At 38.7% G+C, this 11,635-nt stretch overlaps 1 protein-coding gene across 1 annotated transcript in view; it reads right to left on the minus strand.

Annotated features, from left to right (window-relative positions):
• The window catches only part of LOC137866393 (G-protein coupled receptor 83-like), a 30,830-nt gene extending 20,537 nt beyond the window's left edge, over positions 1-10,293 (minus strand). The window contains exon 1 of the mRNA XM_068702266.1: positions 9,859-10,293. Coding sequence (XP_068558367.1) covers positions 9,859-10,293 — 435 coding nt within the window. The remainder of the gene's footprint in view (positions 1-9,858) is intronic.
• Between the last annotated feature and the right edge of the window lie 1,342 nt (positions 10,294-11,635).

Raw genomic sequence — 11,635 nt, forward strand, 5'->3', positions numbered from 1 at the left:
GTAGTATCTCACAATTTTTGCTTGAATATTCTTTATTTTGTTAGTTTGGCAGAAAAAAATGATGCAAATCAAATAAATCCTGACAATGTTGTTTAAACGCACGTGCAGTTTTATTAAAAACTGTAAATAATCAAATATTTTTTCTTGGTCTCATCATTCCATTACTCTGCCTTAACCCTGTAGCACCATTTGTATCATATTTGCTACGTGAGTTTCAGAGACCTCTACGTAATTAACATGAGCAATACTTTCCTGAAAAAACTGTTGTATACAATCCTATACATCTCTGCTACTATCTGGTGGAGTTTCCATGCACTGCAGGCAGTAGCAGGCATTTAAATTCCATTTCCAAAATGGCAGCCGTCACGAAGTGACTCTTTTCGTTTTCGGCAGGGAAATCGTTGCTAATTTTGAAACAGTTACGGTAAGAATAACATTTATAGTGTTACTAATATTTCATTATGAATATTTACTGTATTGAAGCAAACTATAATGACTTCATATTTTGTTCCTTATTTTATAATAAAATCATGTTGAAAACATAGGTATCAAATATGATACAGCAGGTTTATAAAGTAATAATTCACCTGTGAATCCTTGTATTGTATTTCATTGTGCACTCTGGATTATGCCATATCACAATGTCAAATACACTGTTTTGGTTATTTAATTAAACTAATTAAAGGTAGTAAGATATATTGAGTGGAAATCTATGTTTTTTATATATAAAAAAAATTCTTGGCTATCATAATCTTTTGATATATTGCTAATTAATAAATTTTTAAAAAGAAATTCAGAGTAAACAATCAGATGCAAGCACTGCACATGCAATCACTTCTCCCATGTCTACTGTGGGAAATGTAAAGTCCATCTTTGCCTGAACAAGGACAGAAACTGTGTTTTGACTGCCATGAGGCGAAACAAACAGGTTGTAAAAAGGTTGCTGTTTGGGAAAAAATAAGAACCAAACCAACTGAAATGTTCCAAATGTTCAAAAAGCAATGAACATCACTAGTTATTGTTTCTAAAATAAACATTGTTGTGATCAATAAATTGATAAATATGCCTGATGTATCAAATGTGATACAAAAAAAATATATATGTAAAAAAATGTTTTGACTAAAAGGTCCAATAAACACTTCAATATCAAAAAAATCTGAATTTTCTGAATATTATATGATGTGTCAGGCTTCATTTTCAGGTTGTTATGACAAAAAAAATGTTCTAAACATTTAATGTTGTTTACACTATAGGTAACACCAATGACAAATAAACCGGACATGAATTATTTAATAAAATATATAAAAATAATAAAAATACATTAAGCTCAATGTTTTGTGGATTCATTAAGTGTAGAAGTTAGTTAATGTTATACAATACGTTTTTGGTATGTAAGTAGAAATACATCTCAGCAGATCTGTACTACCTAGATTCCACCATTTCTGTAGAATGACCCAGCTACTGTCTTCCTCAGTTGTGCTGCTTCCAGCGCAGCATGTTTTAAGTAGAGCTTTTATCCAATCAGATTTCACCCCTATGCTGTCTCTAGGTAGAAAAATCTGCCCGGAGGCCTGTGAATCCCTTTGCAGTTTAAGTGAATGGGGACGATATTGTTAATTGTCATAGTCTTCAACCAATCAGATTTTTTGTTTGACATGTTGGGCGTATTCTCTGACATGTCAGAGCCTTCTAGCTGGCCCAGGGACGTGCGGCCAGGGGAGGCAGGGCCTCACCTGTCATCATGACAAGTAAAAAACAAATAATGATCAAATAAAATAAATATTAATATTTCTCTATTGATCTGTGCTATAAATGTAATTTCTGTATGATTCCAATCATTTCAAGCATTTTTATAATCAAAATCACTGAATTAGCGCATGTCCTGTTCAAACAGAGGAGACACATGAGGTGAGGCAGAGATGAGCTGTGCCTCACCTCAGATTGCGCAATCCCTCACAAACTGGGCTGAGCGCGTGCCTTTTGCTTTCTCATTGTTTGTCACCACTGTAATATTTGTAGACACTTTTATTATATGTCCTTTCTTTCCATAGAATAGGTAATGTATTTGCCGTCTGTGTAGAACATATTTAGTGTTGCTGATCTGACATTAAACCGCAGTGAAAAAGCACACAGGGGAGGCAAACACTACTCTGCCTCAAAGAAGAGGGCGTGCTAGAGCCCACGGGTCGGGTTTATGCTTGTTCTGTCTTTGCTCTTCTTCTACACTTCTCTTCTTATATTTTGCTTTGACCACAAGAATGTAAGATTATATATCCAAGCTTAAAAATGTCTCAAAAAACAAGGAAGTATGAACAAATCAACAGCAATTCAACGTCGGACAGGTAAAGTAACCTTTTATGTGTTTGTTGTTCTCTTTATACATCCGTGGTTGTTACACAGATTATCGCGGAATCTCACGATGTTCGCGGGTGGTGCCCGCGAGCTCTCCGCTTCTGAAACGCTCCCGGTGGGGCAGATCGCGGGGTAGGTTGGTGGGGCAGATCGGTGGGGCAGATCGCAGCGCACACGCTCCCGGTGTAATCAAATATGTACCTTACCTATGTGTGTGTAAATAATGCTGATATGAAAAACAACCAGTAGTCAATGTGCAAGCTGCCAATTGAATGGTGATTTAAGTTTCTCTATTGGGTTCATATATTTGTAAATCTGACTTATGTAGTGTCAGTGCCTCACCAGCCACGAACCTCACCGCATGTCACTGAGCTGGCCAACAAGTAAGTCAGCATTAACATGAAGCTTGATTGGTCAGTGGGCTAGTCTGACTGTTGTGAAACTAGCTAGCAGAACTTTGTAGCAGTAAGAGTTCAAGTTTAAAGATATGTAAGAAGTTTTTACGTGGCATTACATTTTTAGCGTTTTGGCATGTTTGGCAGTGACAATCCCAATACTGCCTCTGTCGAGCGGACATGTTCAGCCCTCAAACGCATTAAAATGTATTTAAGAAATACAACTGGGGAGGCTCGACTGCCATCACTGGCGTCCATGAATCGAGAAGGACCTTTTACTGGAACTGAACCGCACCGATGTACTGTACAACCGTGTCATTAAACTCTTTATTAACAAAGAAAGCAGGATATACTTTGTCTTTAGATAGTGAACAGCAGCTTTGGTAAGTGAACTGCTTTTGTTATTACATCTGCAGTAGCGTTACTATTGTGTTAATTTTTCTGATATAGTGTTCCTCTCAATGTGAATAATATTTGAATGGCCCGTGTCCTTGAGTGTGTGGCGGAATGCGTGTTTTAGCGCCACATTTTTGCTGGAATGTGCAGAGGCCTGTTGAGTCGTGTTATTTGGGTTTTATGTTATTCTACCTGCTTTGTTATTTAAATATATGTGACTGGTTCTTGTGAGTTTGTTCTTGTCATTGTGTTAATTACATTGATTTTGACTATATGCATTCGCTAATGACGAAGCATCCCGTCATGCTGGCATCACAATGAGGTTATTAGGTGGTTCAACTGTAGTAGGACAGCACTGAAGGCCCAGGTATGAAATGCATGGCCCGCCACTGGGTTCTACACATACGTGAAATACATTACCTATTCTATGGAAAGAAAGGACATATAACAAAAGTGTCTACAAATATTACAGTGGTGACAAACAATGACAAAGCAAAAGGCATGCGCTCAACCCAGTTAGTGAGGGATTGCGCAATCTGAGGCACAGCTCGTCGCTGCCTCACCTCGTGTGTCTTCTCTCTGTTTGAACAGGACATGCGCTAATTCAGCGATTTGGATTATAAAAATGCGTGAAATTACATTTATAGCACAGATCAGTAAAGACATATTAATATTTATTTTATTTTAGCATTATTTGTTTTTTACTTTTCATGATGACATGCCTCCCCTGACCACACGTCCCTGCCCTGGACAACATTCTAACCCAGATGAAAAGCCTAGTAAGGATCAACAAATTGAGAGACTTGTCATTAAATTGTCAGCATATATCAGACATGTCAAACTGAAATATTCCGACCCTCGGTACAATTATATCCGACCCGCGAGAATCATACGTCTATCATAACTGGACCGCCACACCACAGAGCTCCGGGACGAAAAGTGGCGATGTGAGCTGGCCTTTTTGTGCGACATAACAAAGCATCTCACTGCGCTAAACCTCCAGCTTCAGGGACTGGGACGTGTGATCACAGACATGTATGATGCAGTGAGAGCTAAACCGTGTCTCCACCGCTTCCGACTGCGCATTTTGCTGATAAACTGGGCGCACTTGGCACAGAGTTCACCCAGCGATTTGCCGACTTTGCAGCTCAGAAATTTAAATCTGAACTGCTCAGCAATCCGTTTGCAGTTGACGTGGAAAGAGCACCTGTGCACATCCAATTGGAACTGATAGAACTTGGAACTTCATCCCAAAAGCGATGCCTCAACTCCGCCTACATGCTGCTCAAATGCTCTACATGTTTGAAAGCACATACCTGTGAGAGCAGCTTTTTTCTGTGATGAAGATGAACAAAAACCCACACAGGAGTTATCTCACTAACCCTATTCCTAACCTTCACATTCATCTTGAGGGTTTCCACAGCACAGAACCTAACCCCAGATAATGAACTGGCAGCCAAGAGAAGATGCCAAACATCTGGCTCTGGTATGTATGCATAAAAGAATGTAGCCTACCTAAACATCTATTCTTCTTGCACTTTGTCCAATATCCCTTCTATCCTGTTTATTAAATGTTGACCCTATTTGGCCCTCAACGTAGTCCCAATTTAAAAATTTGGCCCTCTCTGTGATTGATTTTGACACGCCTGGCATACGCCTGCTGTATTATGCTTAAAGGTATCATTTCACAACTTATTTGGTTGTTGATGTGCCGCGGGATCTTTTTAATGTAAAAAAAATGTGTCGCGGCTCAGAAAAGGTTGAAAAACACTGCACTACAGTATATAACAGTAAAGTTATTGAAAAGTATTTCCAATAATAATTCACAAAAATCTATTAAAAGCATATTTTACCAAAATAACAGCTGTGGTACAAGGAGAAGCCCATTGATGTGTGAAGTGATTTTGGTTCCATTATACTGCATGACAGTAAAGTTATTGAATATTGCTGTAGTATGCATTTTCCGCATTGCACTTTGTAGACGGTCCCTGCTCACTCGTCAGCCGGCCGCCCAGGTGAAAAATAAATATGCTAAATATATTTAATCTTAGCATACTTGAGTATTCTTGAAGCCCTACTAATCATCAGTATACTTAAAGAGTGCTATTTTGGAACAACTTATTTTGTACTTAATATATTTTAGTTGTGATTAAATAGTAGTTATGGACAATCTTAAGTGTATTTAGTATATTTTTTGTGCGAAATTGGAACAACTTAAAGTATACTTAGTACAATGTAAATACATGACTGTGTATGTACTAATATACATGCTGATAGCCAACTTAAATTATACTTTTTTTTCAGTATATTTGAAATATATTAGGAGTGTTTTACAAATATGTAAACATTACAATATTAATATATTCATATTGTGGTAATAGTATACCAAAAGTTATACTCTTGGCTTATTCCAATTACTAAGAAAGCACACTTTCTTATTACTATGCTATATTACTTTGTACACTACATACTATTATACATTACAATATTATAAATGTATTACCAATATCCTAAATACTGACTGAACTTCCCAGATAGTAATCAAAAACACTTTATTGAATTTCAAATATATTCTTAATATATTATATTTATAATAGTACATTGCAAATACACTGCCAAGAATTGTACTATTTGCAAATATATAAAATGTACCAACATCGTAAATCTAACAAATTGCAAATTAAAACTTTAAACACACTTTCAAATAATTGTAATATAATGCATTTTCGAGAAATATACTTAAAAGACCAAAACATTTTCTGATTTAAGTTTACATGGTACATGTTTTACTAAACAAAACAGAATGACCATGTTTCAGATTAAAACACAGAAGAACACTGAACCATCAAAAAGAATTGCACCGCTGCAGACTCTCGCTCACTAAATAGAAACACAAACATGATCCACGTTATGTTCCTTTCTTTTGGTTGAACTGCTCGTTCATTTCCGTCTGATGGCCGCTCGCACGGCCGAGGCACTCGTCTGCGGAAACTCTTTAATAACAGCATCTGTTAAGAGAAGATACGAGAGATGATGTCACAGCATATTCATACAACATTTTCTTCTATTTTGACTACACAGGAAATCCTGTTGAACCAATATTATTTTTTGAACAGTAAATCAGGATTAACATTGAGGAACTATATCAATATGATATGCTAATATTCCTACCAGTGCAGGTCAAACATATTTCATCACTGGTGGCGTGTTTACCACGAACATGTGATCCTGCTGCTTTATAAATCACAGAAGCCTTAAATTGTCTACATACGACTCAAATTACCTACCTGTTTTGGCCTGCACTTTGGCAACGTCCAGTTGTCTTTTAGAAGGTCCCACTTTCCCAGACTTCCCAGTCAGGGTGGACAGTGGAAGGACCTCCTTTGTGAACACCAGGGCAGCCAGCTCCTGGCAAAAAAGGGTCATGCGTGATCGATTAAGCCGCAGGAAGGCCCTCTTTGAAACTGTCACTGTGCTGCCAGCCAAGGTGTGCTGTATATGAGAGAACCAATGGAACACATTAATATACAGTTGGAAGATCTTAACCTACAGTTGTGGTCAAATGTTTACATACACTTGTAAAGAACATAATGTCATGGCTCTCTTGAGTTTCCCCGTTATTTCTACAACTCTGATTTTTCTCTGATAGAGTGATTGGAACAGATACTTCTTTGTCACAAAAAAAATTCATGAAGTTTGGTTCTTTCATGACTTTATTATGGGTTAACAGAAAAAGTGATCAAATCTGCTGGGTCAAAAATATACATACAGCAGTGCTAATATTTGGTTGCATGTCCCTTGGCCATTTTCACTTCAATTAGGCCCTTTTGGTAGCCATCCACAAGCTTGGCAAACCTGGCAAGCTTCTCGTTGAATCTTTGACCACTCCTCTTGACAGAATTGGTGCAGTTCAGTTAAATTTGATGGCTTTCTGACATGGACTTGTTTCTTCAGCATTGTCCACATGTTCTCAATGGGATTTTAAGTCAGGACTTTGGGAAGGCCATTCTAAAACCCTAATTCTAGCCTGATTTAGCCATTCCATTACCACTTTTGATGTGTGTTTGGGGTCATTGTCCTGTTGGAACACCCAACTGCGCCCAAGACCCAACCTTCGGGCTGATGATTTTAGGTTATCTTGAAGAATTTGAAGGTAATCCTCCTTCTTCATTATCCCATTTACTCTCTGTAAAGCACCAGTTCTATTGGCAGCAAAACAGCCCCACAGCATAATACTACCACCACCGTGCTTGACGGTAGGCATGGTGTTCTTGGGGTTAAAGGCCTCACCTTTTCTCCTCCAAACATATTGCTGGGCATTGTGGCCAAACAGCTCGATTTTTGTTTCGTCTGACCACAGAACTTTCCTCCAGAAGGTCTTATCTTTGTCCCTGTGATCAGCAGCAAACTTCAGTCGAGCCTTAAGGTGCCGCTTTTGGAGCAAGGGCTTCCTTCTTGCACGGCAGCCTCTCAGTCCATGGAGATGCAAAACACGCTTGACTGTGGACAGTGACACCTGTGTTCCAGCAGCTTCTAATTCTTGGCAGATCTGCTTTTTGGTGGTTCTCAGTTGACTCTTCACCCTCCTGACCAATTTTCTCTCAGCAGCAGGTGATAGCTTGCGTTTTCTTCCTGATCGTGGCAGTGATAAAACAGTGCCATGCACTTTATACTTACAAACAATTGTTTGCACTGTTGCTCTTGGGACCCACAGCTGCTTTGAAATGGCTCCAAGTGACTTTCCTGACTTGTTCAAGTCAATGATTTGCTTTTTCAGATCCATGCTGAGCTCCTTTGACTTTCCCATTGTAGCGTTTGTGGGCGTTTGTATCCAATGAGCCCTATTTAAATGGCCTCAGAGAAGTCACCAGTTGTAGTCACTCATAATCACTCACAAGAAGTTAAGAGGCCATGCTATGAAGCTCATTTCATTGACACAACTTTCTAAGTCACCAAAATTGCTAATTCATGTTGCTGTATGTATATTTTTGACCCAGCAGATTTTGTCACTTTTTCTTTTAACCCATAATAAAGTCATGAAAAAACCAAACTTCATGAATGTTTTTTGTGACAAAGAAGTATCTGTTCCAATCACTCTATCAGAGAAAAATCAGAGTTGTAGAAATAACTGGAAACTCAAGAGAGCCATGACATTATGTTCTTTACAAGTGTATGTAAACTTTTGACCACAACTGTACCTATTAGGAATTGAGAGGTTGCCTGGACAAGACGTGAGCTACTTTGTTGATTTAGTTTAGCTCGTGCCGAGCTCGAGCAGCAGGTGCCAGCCGGTTAAGATGTAGGTAGCTTGTGTTAATGACGCAGCCTGAGCAGCATTAGCATAACTGGCGGTAGTCTAGATAACCATTAGCAGCAGATGGGGTTCCGAAAAACGAAGCCTAGTATCAGGCGCGAGTTGCGACAAGCCCCGCAGTGCACTACAAGCAGCATTGTTACCTTTCACGCTGTGTTTCTAGCTAGTGCTGAGCCAGATAGCAATTGTTAGCGAACTGATGTGACTATAGCCACATGGTGGAAGTTAGCTATTGACGCACGCAGCCTGAGCGGCAGCAGCTTGACAAGCAGAGTGTTCTCTACCGAAGGTCCTCTGCTTTGGAAGCAACATTGAGACGAAGCCAGAGTATTTCACAATCAGCGCAACTATGCTAACTGGCGCCAAAGCCGCTAGCTCATGCTAACTCACATAGCAGGCCATTCAGCATCCTCGGACATGCACTAACCTAAATTCACCAACCTCTCAAATATAATTGTCAAAAGAACCATATCCGTCTTTGCAAAACAAATACTTCTAAAATAGCATGTTACTTAAGATGGCAAATGATTGGACTTACCTTATAACTTGGTCCTGCTCGGTCGGTCAGAATCTGATCAGAATGCCAAGTCCACGCTCAGAGTCATGTGTCACGTTGGTGAAGTCACGTTTCCTTACACAGAGCTTCAATTGATGATTCAGTCAAGTGTTGTTTACTTGATTTGTCTACATTCAGGTTATACTAAAGCATATTTACGTAATGTTTATGTGTTTGAATGAATACACTTTTGATTTCATACATTTCAGCTACATTTTACTTTACTAAAATATTATTTAATGATTATGAGTGTAGCTATTTGTGTACTTTATACAATTTTGATAATTTAAACATTTGGAAAGGTTATAAAGGGGCTTTCGGTGCATCATTCTTCTAATACACATAATCAATAATAATTGATAGAAATATACACATAATGTACTGAAATATAAGCATGAATAAGATGTACTAAAACGGCAAGATATCAAAATAATTTAAAAATGTGCATTCGGTGCATTTGTTTAAATGGTAATTTAGAGCATACATTTTGAAATATAAAAAAAAAATGTTGGAAAACAAAGTTCAATGAAGTACATTTAAGTAATTGCACAGAACTTTCACTTAAAGTATATTTTTCTTATAATATATTTCTTGAAAGTATACTACAGTACAATTATTTTAAAGTGTGTTAAAAGTTGAATTTTGAAAATAGGTGAAAGCGTAACTTTTGTACACTTTTTATATATTTACAGAAAGTAAAAATTTTTGATAGTATATTTGCAGTGTACAATTGAAAATGTCAGTATATTTTAAATACAAAAAAGTACTCTTTTTTTTTTTCGCCTGGGCTGCCACACCTGCCTCCCCTGACCGCACGTCACTGGTATGGTGAAAGGTGCTCCTACCAGGGTGAATGGCGTATTGAGGACAGTGATGAAGATATCCGCCACAGCGAGGTTCATAATAAACAAGCTGGTGGCGGACAGGGCGCGCTTGCTTTTCACCACCACATGGCACACGAGAGTGTTCCCGAACAAGGAGATCACGATGATCAGAGAGTATGCAGCCACCAGCAGCGCCTTGACTCCGCCGTCCTGCGACTCCCCGTCGCGGCGCTTCTTGCTGGCCAGAGAGCGCCAGTCCTCCAACATCCCCTCGTCAAAGTCCATGAGGAAAAGTGCAGAAGTCCGGTTACCCAACTGCCCCGAAACGTTGAGTAAATGCGCCGTGTAAGAAAACATCCCCTCTTCCAGAAGTGAGGAGTCGTTGAGTCGGTGTCCCGCTGCTGCAGGGCTGCCCACCCAGAGCACGACACATAACCAAACACACACGGCTCTCATTTTAGCACTTTTTCTGGTTTTAGTATAATCTAAAAGCTGCACATCTGCTGTGGAGATGCTGAAGCTCGAGCAACAAGTTGTGTGATGCGACTCAGCAGCGCGACTGCTGTTTTTAACCCTCTCTTTGAGAGAGAGAGAGAGAGAGAGAGAGAGAGAGAGAGAGAGAGAGAGAGAGAGAGAGAGAGAGAGCGGGGGGGGGGATTTGTTTTGCTTTATTTGCATGAACGTTTCAAAAACTATTTTACCAAAGCATCAAAGTTATTAAGAGGTATTTGGACAGTATAAATAACACAGCTTAGATAAAATACGGTGGATAATACGGTAAAAAAAAAAAAGTGTGTGCGTGCGCGTGTGTGTGTGAGAGAGAGAGAGTGTGAGGGAGAGAGTCTTTGGTGCCTCATGACTGAGTCATTGTCACTTTAGGAGGACACAATAAAATACAGTAATGAAAAGTAACTAGCCCATTATTTGATCAACTTTTGTACGAGAGGAGCCATGGAATTGTTTTTTCTACTACTTGATTTAAGTGTAAATTTGTCTATTGCTAATCTGGTGGGTAAAGTGGAAATGTAATTAAAATGTCATCAACGTCTAAACAGTGTTAATAGTGAAAAAAGAGAATGATTCAAATACATTTTTTGGAAATTATCTGTTGAAGTAGGGCCCTTAACACTTACATATATTTACTAAGTATTATAGAGTGATTATCTAAGTCAAAGATGTGGTTGCCTGCTACTTCGTGTCGGAAATTGTTCTGCAAATGACCTGTGCTGAAAACTGATTTTGCCCATGAACCTGATGTGGAGAATAAAATGTATTATTTAGAATTAATGTCTTTAATCTTATGGAAGTTGTACTTATTTTATCATGGTTTGGTTAATATATTTCATCACCTTTTAAATAAGTACAATTTTGGGAAATACTTTAATTCACTTTCTTGATGAGTGATAAGATTGATAGCACTCTCATGTTTAAGCCACTTTTCTGTACATGTCTCACCCCCCATTGCCTGTGCCAGATAATGCTCTGTACATGAGCACTGTGTGGGAATAAACTTTTGAAAAATATTTGCTTTTCATTTCGTGTGTGCGGCGTGCATGTTGTGTGTGTGAGGCTGTGACGTTACTGTCTCTCCACTTTCCACTTTGTGCGCAACGTAAAACCATAATGTGGCACGTGGGTTTTTTAATGGCATGTAAACATAATAAGTTTGAGACTGGTCAGCGGACAACCCGAGTTGCTACCCGATCGGTGCATCTCAAATCCAGAAACAATTTATTTTAATTATGTTGTGGTTATGCCAGTATAAGCGTTGCTAAAGTTTTGTTAGCATAGAGAAGTG

The sequence above is a fragment of the Cebidichthys violaceus genome, unplaced genomic scaffold, assembly GCF_023349555.1.
Source record: "Cebidichthys violaceus isolate CVI_PGR_0920_01 unplaced genomic scaffold, fCebVio1.0.p SCAF_82, whole genome shotgun sequence".
Classification (NCBI taxonomy): domain Eukaryota; kingdom Metazoa; phylum Chordata; class Actinopteri; order Perciformes; family Stichaeidae; genus Cebidichthys; species Cebidichthys violaceus.